At 51.0% G+C, this 21360-nt stretch overlaps 1 protein-coding gene across 1 annotated transcript in view; it reads left to right on the top strand.

Annotated features, from left to right (window-relative positions):
* Positions 1–21360, top strand: part of SYT13 (synaptotagmin 13) — a 40066-nt gene that overhangs the window by 16271 nt on the left and 2435 nt on the right. Inside the window, exons 2-4 of the mRNA XM_057695753.1 lie at positions 12342–12567; positions 15487–15621; positions 17088–17389. Of these exons, the coding sequence (XP_057551736.1) occupies positions 12342–12567; positions 15487–15621; positions 17088–17389 (663 nt within the window). The remainder of the gene's footprint in view (positions 1–12341; positions 12568–15486; positions 15622–17087; positions 17390–21360) is intronic.

Here is a 21360-nt window from a genome sequence, read left to right on the forward strand (position 1 = left end):
CCGCGATCAAATCATATTCTGTGACAACACTGTGTAGACTGCTCGAGTGCTGGCCCGTGGGATGCAGAAGGGAAATCCGATAGGTTTGGGTCCCCGTTAAGAGGAGGAACAGCTTCATCTACGGGTGACACTCAGCAGCTTGTCAGCGCAGGTGACAGCTGGGAGGAGGATGTTAGAAGACGCCCCCTAGTGGCCGCCCCTTGACATCTCCATGAAAGTCCCATGAGGAACTAAAAATAGAAAAAAAGTATATGTATGTATTTAGACCGAATCACCTTGCTTTACGGAAGAAATTAACACAACATTGTAAATCTACTCTATTTCAATAAAAAAAGTCACGTGGAAGAACCACTCTGTTGCCCAAACATTGCTGTGACTGTAGACATCCAAGGACACTCGGGGATTATGTTTTTTGGAAAAAGAAAGAGACCTGAGAGGTAATAACGGAAGTCCTTTTCCTTGATGCAGCTCTTTTGGATTCCTCCTTCTCCCTACACATCACTCCACCCCTTGGGAGGCCCTTCACAGCCTGCCTTCCATTCCTTCGCGAATCCATTCCTCAGCCCCAACCTTTCTCTTCAGCTGGTTGGCCAGTCTCACCATACCCTGAGCACGCTCCCCTCTGTACCCAGGCTGCTGCCTTTCTCTCCAGTTGAGATGCCTCTGCCTCTCCTCTCCATAGTTATCCTTGAATGTTGGGCTGAACCTCCTCCTCCAGGAAGCTTCCTCTGATCTCACTGACTTTGAGGAACTCCTCTTTAGGTCTTCTGCAGCACACAGTCTAGGCCTTTGGCCCTTTAATTCTACCTTTTATACTTATTTCTCTTTTTTAAAGTATGCTTCAGGAAGAGCAAATAGCTTTCGTCCTGCATATCGATTCTTATTAATTGGTAGCAGCTTCCTGGATCCCTGAGGTGAACAGGCTGTGTCTGATCACAGCAGGAAGGAACGCTTTGATTGATTAGTCATGTCTGCCATGGGCAGAGGATAGAAGCGTGGTAGCATCAGGGCTTCATATTTCCCTTGTGTGGAATATCTCACCTCCACCATTGGATGGTAAACTTCCCAAGGGCAGAGAATTATTCATGTGTCTTCCGTGGTACGTAGGGTGGGTGACCACATAGTTAGCAGGCAACAAGTGTGTGCTGATTTCTGTTTGGGAGGAAATCTGAAGGTTGGTTAATTGGAGGGTTTTGGCTTAAAACCAAAATATAAGAAGAATCTAGTTAAACAATCACTGTCCTATTTTGAAGACTCGCTTTACAACTTGGCAGTTTTTCACACCACCGGGTTAGAAATTGATATACTTTCCAAGTGTCTGCACATGAGTGGAAGGATGTCTTCAATTAGCGGTTCTCTGCACTTTTTTTCTGAGCTGCATCACCTTTGATGGGTGATATTCACATACTTGATGGGTTCTCCAGAATTCACCTCCTTTCTCTCCCACTCAGGAAAGCTTATCAGAATGCAAATGTGTGAAAGAAGTATTGTTGTAAGAAAAACCCTGAATGTGCTCTAATCAATTTCTTAAACGGGTAAAAATAGTATCAAATTTCAGTACTTTAGCCAACATCAGTAGTATATTGGCATAATAACAAGGTTGGAAACTGTTGCCTTTGTCAATGGTTTCATCAATTATCCAAGCATCACAGACTCCAAAAATCCTGTAACTGTTCTGAAACAAGATCCTGAATTTGATGTCAAGGAAACTGCCATGTAACCACATTTTTCAACCTTTAATACCCAACTGACTGTCTTACATTAAAAACATGGTTCCCACAAATCAGAAACTCATAAAAAAAAATCTACAGTGTTTCAATGGACGCTGTTGCTTAAGACCACCGAGACCAACACCAAGTAAGCATGTGTGTTCCAGTCTTCTCCACGTTGGTGATGCAGGGCTGAGATCCCTTCCTCCTACACGTGGACTCAGTTTACAGGAAGAGTTTTTAAGTCTCTAGTGAACCCAATACAGTGGAGGGGACTGTGGACTTTTAAAAGTTCAAGGCTGGTTAAGGGACTTGGCTCAGAGGTGAAACACACTGTCAACAGCCGTGCTATGGCAGCTGGAGACAGGACGATTAGGATGGATGGATGCAGGGGGAAGGCTAGGTTTGAGCCCTAGTGTACTGACCAGGGGAGTTTTCTGTGCCCTTTTAAAATAACCTAACTTTGCAACCATGCTTCTGACGAGGGTTGATGAGATTATAACAACGTCTTGACATGGCTGTGGCTCAGGTCGCAAGCGAAACACATTTTCTACACAAGGATTGTCAAACCCAGATTCAGGAAGGAGAGCAGTTACAAAGCTGATGCCCAAACACCCAGGCAGGTCATTACAACAACAGCCAGGTGGGCAGGGGCATGAGGTCATCAATCTAATGATGTGGGATGTGACAGCAAATCATAAGCAATGATCTGGATGTTTCCCTTTTTACCAGTTTATGGTTGGTGTCCAGAGACATAGACCCCAGGCAACCATGTCACAAAGTGTCATTTAGCGGCATTGGCTTTGCAGTGGACTCGTGGTCCAAACCTGGAGCTGCCATGCATTAGCGGTGGAATCCTGCACAAGTGTCAATCTCTCGGAGTCTCAACTTCCTCCTCTGCAGAGAAAGGAATTAAGTTATTTGTATTTATTAATACTAGTGTATAAAAAAGAGAAAATAATAGGCACTTATCTCTAGGGTTGTGTGAGGATCAAATACAGTAAAGTCTGTTGCGCTTTGCAGAGCGTGTGGTACAGAGGAAGTGATGGAGAGACGGTGGCCACATTGCCCTGTCACGCTTTGTGATGTAACTGATGGAGTCAATGCAGGCACCGCCTACAAGATTCTCTAGGTGGGATCTTGCAATTGTGTGATTTCCAGCCCCATGAAATTATTATTTTTAATATCTCTGAATTCTGTGTCCTCCAGAAGAGGCGATATGGCAACCCTCATTGTCTCTCCTCTTATCATAGGGCTTTAAGCTTTGGTGGTACCTGCTATTCTCGGGACACACGGCAGATTTTCATGCTGCTGCCTTGACCCAGAAAGCCCTTCTCCCACTTCTCCACCTGTCAAACTGCTGTCCGGGCTTCTGGGCCAGGGAGCAGCGACCAAAAGTCAGTCTCTGAATCGTCATGAAATTCTCCTCCCACTCCTCCACACCCCAGCCTCTCCCCTCCCTAGGCAAAGTTTGATGTACTCCTACCTACTCTGTCTTGTATTTCACGGGTCTCCCCTGGTTATTGTTATACTAATCCTCCCCCACCCTCCACTGCCCACTTCTCCCCATACACAGAGGGTCTGCCATGGTCTCTCCATCACGTAAAAGGTTCTCAATGCCAGACAACGATTGGTGGAGTCAATGCGCGGATGGCTGGGGTAGGAGTGTGGTAGTGGGGCGTCCTCCCCCAAGCCCCTGCAGGCTTCTCCTGAGATCTATCCAAGACCTCAGAAGGATCACAGACCATTGCGTCTTTGGTTCCTTGGTCTCTTGCAGGTCAGAAAGTGCATGGCCGAGCTGTAAATCTTGTAGGCTCCACAGTCACATACCCGGGTTTAAATCCCTGCTCTGCATCTAGTTAACTCTGTGACTTCAGACTTAAGTCCTCTGTGTCTCAGTGTCCCACTTTGTAAAGGAGAATAGCAATAACGCCTCCCTTGTGAGGCTGTGAGGTTTAAACAGAGCCTTATGGGTAGATTGCTTATGTCTGTATCTGACACATGATTAATGTTACATATGATTTCCCCTCCTCCAAATTTTAGCTCAGGAAGCCTTTACTGACCCCAAATTCTTAGTGGACACAACTTTCCCTCCCACTCACCCCCATTACCATCCTTCCCTATCTCGATAGGACTTGTTCCTACCTGGGATTGCCTTTTTGCATCTACTGGTTTCTTGCTCCGCACCCCCGCCAACTGGAAATGCACACTCCATGGGAGAAATGATTGGACAGTGTTGTTTCTGCAGCCGATATGCACCTAGAGATTTAATAAATGTTGAACAAGTGATTGAATAAGTGACTACCAGCAGAGAAAGGGTTTGCACTAGGGCTGGCTGTTATTCCCAGTTGTGTCTCATTCCTGCTGATTTGGGAGAGGTGCATTTACCTGGCTGACAGGTAGCCTAGCTGGTAAGGCTAACCCACCAATAAACCTCCTCGTCTGTTGCATTAGATGTCAGCTGGAGGGCAGGGAGTATGCTGGGTCAGTCACAGACTGGTCTTTTCAGAACTGAAAATAATCATGGAGGGGAAGGAGACTAGGGGAAAGAGGGGGTGAGTCTCAAGGGAAGGGGATTTGAGAAGGGATTGAGGGCACAGACCTGTAATAAACAGAAGAGGGGGTGTTGGAAGGGATAACAAAAGATGTGCGATGGCTGGGTTACCATGGAAACACTGCCTGGCGCCTGGACCAGAAGACAAGCTGCTTCTTCAAAGTGAATTTCGACTTTGCAGCTTGAAATATGCCCTCCCCTTGGGACCTGACCCTGTGGATTCACCCATAAGCAGCTGAGAAGTCGAGATTCTGGTACCAGCAGCTCCCCAGGTGCTGGAGACCTGCCAGATAAATAACCTTGGGGAGCTGAGAAGACTTGACAGAGGGAGGTCATGCCTGTGAGCAGCTCATCACCCGAGAGGACCTTTCTCCATCTACCCTGCCTGGAGTACTGGGACCTCCCCCAAACCAGGGCATTCCCACATGAGCCTCAGGGGCCACCTGCGTCACAGTCACCCTAGGGGGTTTCTTAGACATGCAGATTCCCTAGGATCCACCTGCGACCTCTGGGTCAGGGAGGAGGAGGCACTTGGGAACCTGACTTTTACATGCCCCCGGGTGATATTTCTATACATGCAAGTGTGGAACCGGTGCTTCAACCCTGTTCCTCTGACTGAAGGGCATGCAGGGGCGGAGTGAGGGGTGGTGGGGCCAGGCAGTGGCACGGGCATCCGTCTACAGGGCAAAAAACATGGGTGAACAGAAAATGATGATTACAGATAGGAGGAGGTGGTAAAGGGCTGGAAGCACGGCAGAGCCGGTGAACAGAGGGTTCTGGAGGGGGCCAGCCTGGGTTTGAATCTCGCCTCTACCACTCACTGGCTGACCATGCATCCTCACCTGTAAAATGGGATTGATCATAGCAGCACTTCCCGATGGGCTTAGTGTGCCTCTGGTGCTGCTTTGGAAGGAAAGTCTGAGAAACGCGGATCCAGAGAGCATTGGATCCTAGACACAGGTCCACAGACAGGCTCTGGGCTGGTCCTGTGTACGAATCACTTGGGACACTTGCTCAACATTCAGATTTCTATACCCGCCCCAGAAAGCCTCATTCAGCAGGTGGGTAGAGGGGTGTGTGTGCATGTATGTGTGTGTCTAAGTTTTACTGAGGTACAGTTGTCATACAGTGAAAGGCACACATCACAAGTCATTCGTCTGATCAATTTTGACAAATATCTCCGCTCTGGGCTGCGACCCACACTTCTACCGTGCCTCTTACCACTCACTTCTCCCCAGAAGCAACCACTGTTCTGATTTCTACCCCTGTGGATTAGTTTCACCTATTCTAGAGCTCGATCTACATCAACGTCTCTTGACCTCGGCCCTACCTACATTTGGGGTGAGAGAGTTCTGCTGTGCGGAGCTGTCCCGCGCCTTGCCGGGTGATGGCCAGCAGCAGTCTGGCCTCTGCCTGGTAACAGCCTCCACCCCAGCTGTGACAACCCAACATGCCGCCACCTTGCAGATGCCCCCTGCGTTGAGGACCACTGGCATACGTGGAATCACGCAGCACAGATGCTTATGCACTACGCCTTCTTTTGTTCACCACGTTTCTGAGACGTTTCCCTGCTGTCGAGTGGATGAACAATTCATTTCTTTACTGTTGAGGAGTATTCCATTGTAAAAATACTCTGCAGTGTACCTACCCATGCTCCTATCGATGGGCGCCGGGGCTGCTTTCTGTTTTTGGCTAGTATGCTTAACGTTACTGTAGGTATTCTTGCATAAGTCTTTTTGTCAGCATGTATTTTCATCTTCCTTGGAAAAATACCTAGGAGTGGAATTGTTGGGTCATATGTTTATGTATGTTTAACTTTTAAGGAACTACCAGTTGTTGTTTACAGTGGCAAAGACATGGAAGCAACCTAAATGTCCATCGGCAGATGAACAGATGAAGAAGACGTGGTGCATACGTACAATAGAACACTGCTCAGTGATAAACAAAGAATGAAATAATACCATGTGCAGCAGCGTGGATGGACCTAGAGACTGTCATACTAAGTGAAGTCAGAAAGAGAAAGACAAAAACCGTATGATATCACATACGTGGAATCTAAAATATAATACAAATGCACTTTTTTTACAAAACAGAAATAGACTCACAGACATAGAAAACAAATTTATGGTTACCAAAGGGGAAAGGAGGTGGGGGGAGAGGTAAATTGGGAGTTGAGGAATAGCAGATACAGACTACTATATATCAAATAAACAGCAAGGTTCTGCTACATAGCACAGGGAACTGTATTCAATATCCTATAATAAACCATAATGGGAAAAATAGGAAAAAGAATATATATATTCTTTTGTGCTAAAAAATATGAAAAGGAATATGTATGTTTACTGGCCCCGATGCATGAATCCACTTTGCATAGACACCAGGGTCAAATAAGTATTTCTAACATTCGCCAAGGGCTTGCCATGCCAGCCTCTGTGCTAAGAGAGCTAAACCCAGTGTTTTCTACTCCTCAATCCAACCTCAAGAGATAGGTGCTATTGTTAACACCCCCACTTTTATAGATGAAGAAATGGGCACAGAGAGGTTAATTAATCAGACCCAAGATCACACAGCAAGTAACTGGCTGAGCCTGGACTCCAACCAAACGGTCTTGTTTTAGAGCATGAACTCTGACCACAAGGCTGTATTTCAAATGCTTATAAGCATGTCAGTATGCATAATTACCAGTATTAGAGCCCAGAGTGACAGAGGCTGGCAGGTCCCTGGCCTCTGACCCAGCTCCCCTCTGAGGGGGACTTTGCTATGCTGAGCTGCAGGCTCCAGCCGCAATGGCCCGTGTTTGACCTCATCTGAATACTCTGTGTTCAACTCTCTCCCCTCTGCCATCTTTTTTTTTTTTAACTTCAAGTATAAAGGGCAAAGCCATCTGTTTCCATTTCCAGTTGGGACTGTTTCCCCCATCCATAACTTCCTGGATGCTGTGAAGCTTTAAGATGGATGCCCTCGTGTGAAAACCAGAATTAATAAACAGCTTTAGGTGAAAGAATTAATCATGTCACAAAAGGGGTCGCCAACATCTCCAGTAAGGTTAAATGTTTGTCTACAGATCATTAACTACATAATTAATTTCCTTTTTTCCAACATAAGCCCCACAGGAAAGGACGGCATCTGTCTTGTTCCACTTCTGTGTTCCTAACACTTAGTGTAGGACCTGGCCTGTCATAGGGGATTAATAAATATTTGTTCATTAAATGAAGGTTTGCCCCTCCTCCCATACCATCTGTCTTAGCCTGGATGACGGGAAAACTGAGCCTGCCAGAGGCCTCGGGGCTTCTCTTCATCAGCAACCGCCACCCAGGGATGCAGGAGGCAGGAGAAGCGGGTGGGGCACGCGCAGGGAGCATTACTGAACCGGCCACCAGCTTGTGTCACGGGTGACTGCTGCGTCTCGAGGTGTCATCTTCCAAAAGGCCACTGAACACTGTTGGGATGAGTCGCAAGGAGGAAGGGAGGAGCCCACAGTGGTCGAGCTCCCCCCACGGAGTTTTAGCTCTTGACACATCTGGGCTGCCCTTGGGTGGACCCAGGGTGTCCCTGGGTGTCTCGGACCTCAACAGTCACAGAGAAGCCCAGGGCAGGTGGCAAGAGGGGTGTGGCGTGGGTGTGACACAAGACGCTTTGGGGCTGTGCCCATGTGAAGCTGGTCAGTGTCCACGCAGAGCTGGCCACGTGGGTAGGAATAAGTGGCTGACGGCCCCAGAGACAGGTGAGGGGGGAGAAGCCAAGGAGACACAGCAGAAGGGGCTGGTGCTCCCGTCTCTATACCTGCGATGCCGAGCACAGCTGGGCTTTCCCTAATTGTTGAACACTCGCCTCCCTGGAAACCTTCTCTGATTCATCCCGCAGCTCTGTTTCCAGACCCTCTTCTCTGGGTTCAAGGAGCATTGAGAAAGAGAATCCCACTTCGAAATCCTGCCCCTCCTACATCCGCGGTGTAAGGCTTGAGCTCAGGTCCTTCCGTGGGGTCTGCTCCCCTGAGCACCTCCTTCCTTCCAGGCATTCATCCCCTCCACCTATAGTCCTTTCCCAGGCTCCTTCCCTCAGCTTCCAAACCTCTTTTCTGTTTCTTGGGCGTTGAAGTTTAAGCTATTTAAGTGGAAACATGGATGCATTTGAAAGATGTGGTGGAACCAGGGTTTTGAAATGCAACAAATAAGATTATACAAGGGAATGAGATAAGTAATCAGCTGCTTTCACTACTTGGAGAGGCTCTTGTAGTGGTCTGCGGACTCTGCTCCGCGCCTGGTCAAGGGCTATAAATCATTCTCCGCTAAAGGCCGCCATTGCTGTACCGGATTTTACCAAGGCAGGGCAACGGTAATGAGGATGCCTTTGGCTGGATGCAGAGGAGCTCGGGCCAATGTTTGAGCCTAGGCAGAGTTTCTCTACACCAAGGTCATGATCTCCTGTGATGCTCGATAAAAATGCACTGTGTCAGTTTGGGATGCTCTTGGCTGCAACTCACAAAGACCCCAATCCAAAGGGGCTTCAACAATAGGAATAACATTGCTCATATAGCTGGAAGTACAGAGGTAGGACAGCTTTCAGGCTCAGTTGACTTGGTGGCTTAATGACACTGTCATCAGAGATACAGCTTCCTTCTGGCTCTCCACTCCGCAGCCCACCTTGTCGGCTCTGCCCTAAGACTGGCTCACCTTGCAGTCGTGAGACAAGGCCATGTGCTTCCTATTCAGCAAGGGGGAGAATCTCTTCTAGCGCCGTGGAAAGCAAGTCCTTTCATCTGTCTGGGGTGGCTTCCCCAGGGCAGTCCCCGAGATGATGCCAAGAATGAATAGAATCAGACCAAAGAAAACCCCCCTCCCCACCTTCACTCCAGAGCTGGGTGGGACCTGGAAAGCCTGGAGACCTGGAGGGAAGGTGGAGGGAAGAGGGGATGGATATTGACAGGCACCCAAGAAAAGCCTAGCTCGTCACAGGCTCCTCAGGGGCACACAAAGTGAGACCTGCTGAGCAGGGAGGAAGGTGGACCCAGACTCTGCAGTGACTTGAGGTGACACAGACTGGACCTCACTCAGAACTGAGCCCAGTGATTATGTCCCTATGAAAATGCAAGGTCAGCGAAATTAGATCAAACTGGGAATTAACCGACATAGCCCTTTTCTAAAATGATTGAACCAGGATGAAACCAAATGTAAACGTAAAAGTATTCCCTAGACCCGCCCAACGGCCTCCGTTCTGGCTCTAACAAGTGACAGAACAAGATTACTCTGAGAAGAGGATGTGGACCAGTGGCTTTCTGGAAGCTGAGGGCTTTTAAGCTGCTGCACAGGAGGGCGTCCTAGCAGCCCGACCCCTGGGATGCGGCAACGGCTGCTTAGAATCCAGCTTCCAAGACAAACAGGGATTGTTTTTGGTGGGGTGGGGGGTGGGAAGCAGCTGCAAGGCAGTGGAAATGACACAAATTCTAAGTGAAAATATCTGGAGGCTTGATTGTATGCCACTCGCCAGTTGTATGACCTTGAACGTCCTCCATCCTCCATTTCCTTACTGTGAAACAGTATAATGAGTATAACTCAGACTTAGGTGACATATTAAAGGTGGGCACCACTCTGTGGAGGACAGAAGGACATAGGGACGTCCGTCATTGCTCTGTGTCTCCTCCCAGGGCCCAGCCTCCCTCCCTACCCCTCCCTCTCCCTTCTCCTTCAAGGTCTAGCTCGCGCCCTGGCTCCTCCCTGGCCGCAGGACTTCTCTGCTTGCCCCCTGCAGGTATTGTCTGCTCTCGGCCATCTGTTATTTACACGGGCTGTCTGCTGCCCGCTTCCGTACTGCAGTCCCAAACTGTCAAACACACTCTTATTTACTCTCCTTTCTCCCCAACGCACCTGTTCCTGCACATAAAGAACTGTGTCCCCCACTTCTTTGTAGCTCAGCACGTGGGAGTGAAACAAGCCTTGTGATCACCTGTCTCTTGAGCGATAACTCAGAGATGAAATGACCTGCCCGACGGTTGGATCAGTACAGAAGCCAGGCCCCTAGATGCCCCATGACACCCTCCATGGGGTGGAGGTGCAAAGGGGGCCTGACTTTGCAAACCATACAACTCCTCGCAGAGTGACTCGTCGAAATGTGTAATAATGACAAGCATCTCTGATGGCAAAGGCTTGAAGGCAGAAAAAAGGTTGGCAGCCACTGGGGCAATGGGGCCAGGCTGGTCTAGGCACGATCCAGTCACCACCCCCACTACCTGGTCCTGGGCAACCTCCATCCATTGACGTCAGAGGTGCTTTTCAAGCCCATACGTGCCAGAGACCAGGATAGATGTGCCCTTTCTGGGGCTGCATTAGAGCCTACTGGGCAGTGTTTCCAGGGAGGAATGAAGTGTTTTATCTCCTCTAAGCCCCTTAGGGAGTTCTGAAGAAGACACGAGGCAAGGTAGGGACTGCAGCCCTCAGGGTACCCGCGGGAATTGGGTGTTCAGGAGAGGCTGGCTCCTGCTTCTGGCCCCTTTAGCACCTTCTCACGGACTCTCCATCTGATGTCCAGTCAATGAGGATGGAGTGCCCCCGTCATCAAGTTCCAGCCTCCGTCAGGAACAGCTGTGGACAGAGTCTCAACCAAGGTAGAAGGTCCAGGAGTTGTCCTGGGGTAGTGAAATGTACAGGTGCAAACACTAAACATAAACTTTGAAACAGGGTAACCACCATCCCCCTTCCCAGCCTCTGAGTCACTCCTGCCACTGGGTAGAGCAGCCTTGACCCCTGGCCAGCCCCTCCAACAGCCGCAGAGAAGGGAGGGGCAGGAGGACAGTGTGGAGGGCAGGTGGCTCCTTGGGGGCTCTGCTGTGTGTTGGTACCTGTCTCAAACTGAGGGCTGTTTTGTGGGCTGCTCACTCAGCATCTCAAGCTCTGGATCTGTTCATCCATCCACAATTTCCTGGGGGCTGGGCAGGTCCCCAGTATTGCTGCCGGTTAAATAACTTTAAATCCCTCAAATATGAGAAATCTCAGTCCCCAATGGAGGCAAAGATAGAAGATTCCACTCATGCATGAGGCAGCCTTACTTAAGACTTGACAAGAGGTGGGTCTTTGTGTAAAGAAAAGAAGCCCTTTCCTCCAGGTGGACTAAGCCCTACTCCAGGGCACATAGCTGGGCAAGTGGTGCACAAATTGCATTTCGGCCCTCACTTGCTCCTCATCCAGGCATCTTTGTGCAGTGCACAAACCACACAACTGAATGTGGCAGCCCTAGCCACAAGTATGAATTGCATGCTCTCTGTGAGCAGACACTGCAGGAGCAAGACAAGACATAATCCCTGTGCTTATGGAGATCACACACTAGTGGAGAGACTGACCACAAACAGGCCAGGCTGTGATGAACACAATACAGAGCGAGAAGGATGCTATAAAGCAGAGCGCTAGCTGTGGTGATAAAGAGGGACAGGATTGGAGGGGGGACTTAATGTAGAGCCAGTGGAAGTGGGGGTGGGTGGTTTGGGGGGAGGGGTTAGGGACCAGAAGCCAGACCTAGAAAGAGTTCAGCCTGTTTGAGAAGCAGGTTGCTCAGTGGCTGGAGAGGGGTTTGGGGGTGATGTCCGAAAGATGAGCAAGGCCAGGCTGGCCAAGCGCTTACAGGTCACTGCAAGGAGTTTGGATTTTGGTCTAAGTGTGGTGGGACCACGGACATTTCTGAGCCATTGGGTGGAGAAGGGGAGGGGGAGAAGGAATGAGAGAGGAAAGCTAGGAGGAGAGAAAAGAAAGAGGCAGGTAGCACAGATGAGAGCAGAGGAGAGAGGACCACCGCGACAGGCCTGGGGACCACCTGTGGGCACGGCAGTAGGGAACACGGGGGATGGATGCACGGGGCACGGACCAACAGGGTTGACGTCTCAGCGGGCCTGGCATGACTCGTGATGTTGGGGATTCTGCTGCACTTGGAGATGACATTTTGCCTTCCCAGGTCATGGTCCTCAGAGCAGAAAGGAGCCACAACCCTCCCTCCTCCTCCCCTGAAATCTCAGGATATCTACTTTCATTTCTGTGGGTGGAAACAGGCAGGGGGTCCTCTTGTGGACTAATCAGAGTGATCTTTGTTTGCAGTTCAATGTCAAAAAGTCCACAGAGCCCGTCCAGCCCCGGGCCCTCCTCAAGTTCCCGGACATCTATGGACCCAGGCCAGCTGTGACGGCCCCGGAGGTCATCAACTACGCCGACTACACACTGAGGACCACGATGGAGCCCGCTGTGCCAACCAGCCCCCAGGGCCCGAATGACAGCCGCCTCAAGAGGCAGGTCACAGAGGAGCTGTTCGTCCTTCCTCAGAATGGTAGGGCCTTCCTGCTTCTCACTCTTCCCTGGGGCAGTGCTCAGCGAGGGGTGAAAGCCTCTCTGTAGATGGTGGGCATGGCCAGCCCCGTGTCCACGGCGTCGGACACTGGGCAAGCAGTGGGCTCTGGGCCTTGGAATTACAGGCCTTTATTCACCACGTGTTGCCACAGCGCGTCTCCCCAAGGCCTCCAGCTTTTCACTGGGAAACGCAGAGTCCCTTTCAAGCTGTGTGTGTGCAGGGGATAAGGAGTCCTGGTTAAACTATGGGCTTCAGAGGCATGGGCTTCAGTCTCTCACCTGTTATATACCCATCATGTGACCCTGGTCACGTTGCATCTTTTTGGGCCTGATTTCCTCGTATGTAAAATGGAATGCTACTGTCACCTGACCCGTAGGGTTCTTGTAAAGTGTAAATACAATAGTGCATATAAAGTGTGTAACTCAGGGCCTGGCACAAGGATGTAATCAAACCATCATCGTCATTATTGTTTCTGTTCTCCTTCTCCACAGCGTCAATAGCAAGAATGTAACCCCTTTCTGTTTACAGCTCTGTGCTGGGCATTGGGGCAGATACCCAAGCAAAGACAGTCCCAACCCAAAGGAGCAGGCAGCCTTTTATAAGGAGACAAAAGATCCCGCCAGGAGAATGGATTGTTCCGTGGTTTGGGGTTTTGTTTTGTGCGGTTGGAGAGGGAGATGGGGGAAGCAGAAGCAGAGAGCCAGCTCTGACATTGACCTGACTCCTAAAGCATCTCCTGGCCTGGGTCCAGCACCCAGTCAACGGCGGCCAGTGAGCAGGTGCCCCCCCAAGCCGACCCGCAGCCACAGTGATTACGCTGGCATTTCTTCAAGACCGAATTCCGGTAGTGCCTGTGGCGGGATGAATCCTGGTTGGCTTTTAGCCTCCAGGTTGGCCAGCACACGTCTGAAGTTAAAATAGACCCTTTGAGGCCTTGAGAGCTGAAGCTTGGAGGGTGGGGAACAATTTGAGGGGGAATCAGAATCGGAATCGGAGTCACAGGAGGGCTCCTCTTTCTTGGGAGCCCCAGACTTCTCAGAGCTGGGATGAAGCCGGGCTTGGACGCTCTCCACCGAGGACAGCAGCAGAACACTTCAGAGTCCGAGACTTTGAAGAATTCAGAACACGATGGTTTGTTTTCTCTTTCTGATTCCTCATACCTTTCCACACCGCAGAGGGCAACAACCAAGTTCGGATTCCACTGAAATCTGAGAGCTGATTGGTTCAGCACATAGTGACCAGAGGTGAGGGAGTGCGGGAGGAGGAGGATGCCGGGTCAGTCAGACGCTGTCCCCACCATGTGCCCAACTCGGCCCACGCCCAGCAGCAGTGATGCTCCTCAGCCCCTTGTAGAGCTCCGGCTCCCTATCCCTGAAGCTGAGTCTGCTCCTGCATTTCCCAGGGGTGCTGGCTTTGGTCTGCTCTTGGTTTGGATTTTTTTTTAATCTATCTTTTAAATTATTTACTTATTTATGCATTTATTTAGTTAGTTATTGGCTGCGTTGGGTCTTTGTTGCTGCGCACAGGCTTTCTCTAGTTGTGGTGAGCCAGGGCTACTCTTCGTTGCGGTGCACAGGCTTCTCAGTGCGGTGGCTTCTCTTGTTGTGGAGCCTGGGCTCTAGGCGTGAGGGCTCCAGTAGCTGCAGCATACGGGCTCAGTAGTTGTGGCACATGGGCTTTGTTGCTCTGAGGCACGTGGGACCTTCCTGGCCCAGGGATCGAACCTGTATCCGCTGCATTGGCAGGCAGATTCTTAACCACTGCACCACCAGGGACGTCCCTTGGTTTGGTTTTGATTTTGAAGTCTGAGGCAGTCTGAGAGCTGAGAGCTCTGGGTGCCAGACAAGCCCCTTCTGGCACTGACCCTGCTGCGGTTGTCCATGTGCTGCCCTTGGAAGCCACCCGGGTCCTGGGTGCATGTATGTCTGGCTTTACACAGTTCTGCTCACATCCTGGTCAATTCATTCCCGGCTTAGACGCACCAGGGAGATTCTTCACTATTTGCAGGAACCCAGTTATGAGCCATTTTGGAAATTAAATACTCCTTTATATTTCTGCCCTTTAAATTAGTTCTGAAAATAATGGAAAAAAAAATCTCAATTTGCTTCAAGTGGAGTCTGCTGCAGCTGGTGGATCCTTTCGTTTTTGTATTACGCTTGACTAATGAGAATCTTCCAGATGTTTGGCTCCTGTCAAAGTGAGAGGCAGAGTGAACAACATTTGTAGTTTTAGAAACTTCTGAATTAAAGATAAGGTCATTCATTCACTCAGCAAGTATTTATTGAACATGCACTAAAGTCAAATCCGCTGTCCCTAACCTTGATCTCCAGCACCACTCCTGCCTAACTAATTCTTTGACATTTATTTCCAGCCGTGAACTCCTGGGGAACAGGGATTGGACTCTGTGAGAGAGATGGAGCTTGAGATGGGCTAGGGAATGATTTTCCCCAAATAGGATGACTAGAACCACACAGTCTGTGACAGTTTCCCCCACTGAAAGCTCACCAGGGGCCAGGTCCTGGGCTAAGTACTTTTCTCACTTTGTTTCATTTAACGCTCACAGTAACGCCAGGAAGAAGGAACTGCTATCATTCGCATTGTAAAGATGAGGAAACTGATGTTCAAAGAAGTCGAGTCACTCGTCCGGGGTCACCTAACTGTTACGAAACAGCTCGTGTCTGACACCAAAGCCCATGTCTTGCCCACGGGGCCATGATGGTCCCTTGCGAGGTGATGCCCAGGACCCCAGGGGGTGCCCTGGTGCAGCCACCAGGCTTTCGCACCTGGTTAGGAAGCCTTGGGTTTGGATGCGTGGCCTAGGTGCAGAGATGGAAAAGGCGTGATCCGGAAGACAGGCCCCCAGCATGGGTGGGAGTAAGGACTTTACCTTCCTCACAGGTGTGGTGGAGGATGTCTGTGTCATGGAGACCTGGAACCCTGAGAAGGCTGCCAGTTGGAACCAAGCCCCCAAACTTCACTACTGTCTGGACTACGACAGGCAAAAGGCTGAACTATTTGTGACTCGCCTGGAAGGTAGGCTCTTAGCAGACTCTCCTGACCTCCTGTGTGCCCGTCTCCCCAGAGCATCTGTGGCTGGAGGGAGCGGAGGGGGCTGGATCGGCACTCGGTAGCAAACAAGACCCTGAGGCGTGTTGCTCAGACCCACAGGGGTGGTCCTCTCGCTCCTACACCCGTTCAGACTGGAGATTCCTGGTTGGCAGATGTCCCCTCCAACGAGTGATTCGGGGACCAAGCTCCTTTCATCGAGGCCTCCTTGTCATCTGTATCCAGCAGGTGGAAGGATGGGGAGAACAGGGAGAGGGCACAACTGTGCCTTAAAAGCTGTAACCTACACACGGCATGTGTCACTCTGGCCCACTTCCCACGGGCTGGAGCTTGGTCACGTGACCACTGACCGCAAAGGAGGTTGGGAAATGTGGCCTAGCAGGTGCCCAGTTAAAAGAAGGAATGGGTTTTGGTGAACAGCTAGTCACCTCTGCCACAGACACCTTTGACATTGGACAGGGCTTTGTGCTGGACACGTAGAGTGTTCTGAATGGTCATCAAAGCTTCTGCAGTCCTAGAACTTTGTAGTCTTTCCTACAGGGTCAGGATGCCTCTGGTCTCCCTACCCTGACAATTCACTTTACCATCTGCAGATGGTAAAAGCTAAGACTTTGCAAAGGAATCAAGGCTAAAAATGTGCTACTCTGTGGCTCCTGGAAGCTAGAAGCCAGGGACAGGATAAATTGGACTTTTGTACTTAATTTTATTTTTTTGAGGGAGTGTTTTTCCTTTTTACGTCTTGTAAGTTTTTTTTGTTTTTTTTTTTTTTAGTGTTTCATATACTTTCTTACGTTTGGTCTTCACAATAGTCCCATTTTACAGATTCTGAAACTGAAGCCTAGTCTAGCAGCATCAGGTGACTTGTCTGAGATCACTCCAACTTATTGGTGACAGGACGCAGCCCACTTCCCGTGAAGCTCAGTGGGGGGTTCTTTCTATAGGACACATGACCTTGGTTCTTTACGTTTTCTTCCTGGATAATGCCAGCTACCACTTCTCAAATTGTCATTGAGGAACCAGTCATAAAACCTCCACAGGTGCAAATGTCCACATTGGGAAGCATTAAAAACGCCAAAGTTCAGAATGTAGAATGACAGTTGTGAGGTAGTGGCCAAGTGATTTATGGCACAGGTAGTTGTGTGGTAAATATTTGGAGAACAAACGAATCCTGGAATCAGCAGCAAGACTAATAAAAATCATACGCAGTTAGTGGGCCCTGGTGGCTGGGGACATCTCAGTCACGAGGAGAATCTCCTGTTTCTAAATATCTTACTGAAAGATGATTCCATGAAGTCAGCATGGTCAGCCAGGGTGGTCAGGCACCCAAGGTCCTGACGACTAAGCCGGATGCTGCCGCTCGCAGCAGGGCCGTACCTCTCCCTCCCCTTGTCCTCCACGAGCCCTGCAGCCGTGCACTTTCTCCCTGGCTGCAGCTGTGACCAGCGACCAGGACGGAGGCTGTGACTGCTATGTCCAGGGCAGCGTGGCCAACAGGATGGGCTCCGTGGAGGCGCAGACGGCCCTGAAGAAGCGGCAGCTGCACACCACGTGGGAGGAAGGCCTCGTGCTACCCCTGGCGGAGGAGGAGCTCCCCACGGCGACCCTGACACTGACCCTGCGCACCTGCGACCGCTTCTCTCGCCACAGCGTGGCTGGGGAGCTGCGCCTGGGCCTGGATGGGGTGTCGGTGCCTCTGAGGGCTGCCCAGTGGGGCGAGCTGAAGACTTCAGTTAAGGTAGGGCTGCCTCTCCCCGGGAGAGCTGAAACCTACTTGTGGCCCAGGGGACCGCAGGCCTGGGCCGGTGCTCATGGAACAAGCTTCCGAGACCTTCCCAGGCTGGGAGTGGGGGCCCGGGGCTGGAGGCGGGGTGTAGGGCTGGAGCAGGCCCGGAGCCCAGGCTTGGGGATTCCTGCTGTCCAGTTTTGCTTCTAGCTGGCCATGCACAGCCACCCCCGCCCCTGGCCTCGCCGTCGTGGAAAACGTCGCACGGTGAGCGCACTGGCTCTGGTGCTGACTGTCTCCTCCCCATTTAAAACCGTCCTCACTCCCTGTGCACCTGCTGTGGGCCGGGCACTCCAGGGGACAGGAGCACCAGGCAGAGTCCCTCTGCCAGTAGAAGGTACAGGCCAGAGGGAGCAACTGGAGCAAGCGACGACGGCGATGATGCAGGCCATGGTGAGGATGATGTCTGACGCAAGACGTCCAAGAGGGGCCTGACCAAAGCATCCTGACGAGGACTTCTAGGAGGCCTGGTGTGCAGCGGTGCTTGTGCTGGGCTCTGAAGGAGTGGCCGGGGCTAGAGGGTATTGGGTCACGCCCGGGTGGGCTGTCCCCAACCCCCTGCTGTTGCAGAAGCCATGGGTGGGAAACAGGCATCTGTCGAGATGCCACACTGTTCAGAGAGGAGTTCCTTGGAGAGCAAACCCTCATTCCCCAGAGGCGGGGCAGGAGGGTGAGGGGGTCAAGGAGGGTGAGGTCTGCGGGACAGTGTGTGGCTGTTTAAGTCCCCGTGTCAAGGCCTCATCCAAGGGCCTGCCATGAGGGCGCCTAGAGCGAACCTTCTGGATGACCCGTCTCTCAACCAGCTGGTCAGCACCTTATCTGGAGACCGTATAGCCTACAAAGCCTACAACAGTTACCATCTGGCCCTTCACAGAAAAAGTCTGCCGACTCCCATGCTAGAGTAATAAAAATACAAAGAAGGGCACTAAGTTTTGAGCACTCCCATCGATCAGTTGCTATGCTTCAAACTTTACCTAAGTTCTGTCCCTAAGCAACCAAGTGGGAGTGACACCAGGACGGTGGCATTTACAGGCAAGAGCGCTGAGGCTTACAGTAGCTCAGTAAGCCCTGCAGGGTCACCCCGCTGGGACCTGGTGGGCTCGGCCTTGGGGCCAGGTGGGTCTGGTTGTAAATCCCAGGTTGTCCCCCCGCCGCTGTGGGATGTAAGTGCCTGGCAGAGTGGGAGATGCGGTCAGCAGACGCCTTTCCCGATGGACGCCCTGGAAGGGGAGAGTACACTTTCGCTCCCCACCTGCTCGGCTTTTCGCTGTGATCTCTTCTTTGCCTTATTTTCCTCTCTTTCCCAGGCTCAGAAAATTGACAGACATTGACAGCCAGTCTCGGTTGGAACCAGGCTGTCTCCAAGCACACTCTCTAATTAGTGTGTGATTTGGGACGTGGGTGGAATCACAGCCGGGGCCCCTGGGAAGAGGAGCCCCATGCTTTGGTTTATTCAGCTGGTAAGCCAGCTTCCTCAGGAGATGGAAGGGCTCCCCACAGGGCACTGGAGAGTTTGGTGCTGCCCCAAATGGGTGGAGATGCAGCCATTCGAGGCAGAAATCTCAGGCACCTAAACTGCTTCCATCTCTTCCCCTAGAAGAACAAAAGTTATTCATTTCCTTCCACAAATACCTTGCCTGGTTTCCACCATGTGCCAGGCAGAGTGCCCGGAGCTGGGGACACCGCGGTGTTGAGGACAAAGACCCGCCCTCACGGCCCATCCATCCTGATACTCAGCACGCTCACTGTTCCCCACATACACCCTCACATCCACTTGGACCACTGGCCTGTTTGCCACAAACGTGAACAATCTCAGAGAGCAGCGTGGGGTCCGAAGTCAGAGATGGTGCTCTCGGTGTAGGTGGCCAGAGGGAGCCCCAAGGCCAGGCTAGGGAGCTCCTTGCCCCTACTAGCCAGAGGGAGGACCTGATCTGAACAAAGTGGGTGGAGCCTCCTTTGCGGCAGCCCACATGTTTTTCTTCTCTTGCTCAGAATGGGTTAAAGGAGGTGCCAGCAATGCCCCAGTTCTCACCGGAAGACACTCAGCCAAAAGTGGCGTGTGCGTCACCGGGGACCACAGAGAGACCCACTCCAAGGGCAGCTGGAATGATTCATTGAGAGCCCAAGAGAAAGACTGGGCGGGGGTGGGGGGGGTGTCATGGGAGAAAACGGAGAGAGCATGGAGAAAGAAAGAGGGTTATTTTTGTCGGCAGGTGCTTTTTAAACAGCAGAGCCGAGGGGCAGATGCTGTTAAAACTCTTTGGCTGTGGCACAGCTGGCTGGACTTGTCCGGGGCTCTTGGCACGCTGCACCGGTTGAGGAGCCCTTCACCGTGGGCCGATGGGTCCAGGCTCCTCTCACTAGGTCGCCATGTGGCCACAGCCCAGGCCCACAACTGTGGACCTCGGATAAGTGATCTTGAAGCAGAAGGCTGGTGCCCATCTCAACTCAGCTGCCACCCCGCTGGGTGCCTGGACACGTGCTGAGCTGAGTTCCTTCACTGTGAAATGAGAGGTCTGTCCATCGAAGATGCTGGAGGACCATGGGTTTTTGGACTGGGGCTTTGCTATCAGACCAGACCCCCATTCAAGGCTTAGGTTTGCTACTTACTGGCTACATGACCTCAGGCAGTGAAGTGCCCTCTCTGAGCATCCGTGGCTTAAGCTTAAAATGGGAACCAGGTCAGTATCCCTCTTGCTCTTGCTGTCAAGATTAAACGGGGTGTCTCACAAATATGTATTGTGTGTCTGCTGTGCGCTAGGTGCTGGGGATGGCTTTGTGGAGATGAAGCCTCAGGGGTTAGATACTATAATTGCACCCAGCGCAGAGTGTGTAATGTTAGCTGCTACCCTTCATGCCATTACCAAAGTTCCTGGCAACTCCCAGAATCATCCCATCATATGACTGGCCACTTAGGGCTAGTTGAATTGTCGCGGTCGTGTTGAAGACACGTTTCCTGGATGAAAGGTGTAACCCGGGCAGACGGCTGGCCAGCTACTCCATCCAGCTTCGCTCCCTAAACCCAGACTCTCCCATTCACCCAGAAGCAGTGTTCCCACTTAATAATCTCAAGAAGTAGTGATTGTCCTTCCTTGGTAACGAATGGTAATCATCAAAGCCAGGGGACAGGTGCTGTCGTATGTGTAAGGCACTGTTCTAAGCCATTAAATAATTACTCATTTAATTTTCATAACCCCCTTGGGTGGAGATATTATTGTTCCCATATTACAGATGAGGAAATGGAAGTTTTGGAGAGAGAGAAATAACTTGCCTAAGGTCACACAGCTAGTTAATGCTGAGCTTGGAACTGAGACCCAGACAGTCAAATCTAGAGTCCATGCTCTCAGCACTGCCCTTGGACTGTGAGCTGGCCCCTGCGGTGACTCCTTTTGCTCACTTTTGTCCCTCAATGGATTTGCTCAAATTCCAAACTCTGGTAGGAGTTTCGGTGGAGACACTCTGTAAAGCTGCAGATGGGGGATAGACATGCTGTGTGCTTCTCAGAGGCACAGTTACTGCCAGTCTCTCTGGTGTGTTACCTCCCCACATATGCTGGCCTTTTGTTGACATAGTTGGCCATTCTATTACTACAGCACTTCATGGACTCTCTCAGCCCTGCAGGGGCTGGAAGGAATTATTTTTTCAAACAGAGTAACGTCTTACAACACCCCACTGCCCCAGGAACCTGATTGGTCAATGCAGTGGTTCTCAAACTGTGTGCCCTAAAACACTAGGGTTCCACACAGATGCCCCAGGGGCCAGAGGGGGTGAGGCAGGTAAGAGGGGGTCTGGGCCCTCTGTTCCTGCCACATCCTGAAGGGCATCTCTTTGATCTGTTTTACATGTTGGGTTTGAATATAAACTATTTGGAAAATTGGTGGCAAATGAAACAAACTCGTACGGAAACACATGCTATGCAGAAT

The sequence above is a fragment of the Hippopotamus amphibius genome, chromosome 9 (assembly GCF_030028045.1).
Source record: "Hippopotamus amphibius kiboko isolate mHipAmp2 chromosome 9, mHipAmp2.hap2, whole genome shotgun sequence".
In the NCBI taxonomy this organism is placed as follows: Eukaryota; Metazoa; Chordata; class Mammalia; order Artiodactyla; family Hippopotamidae; genus Hippopotamus; species Hippopotamus amphibius.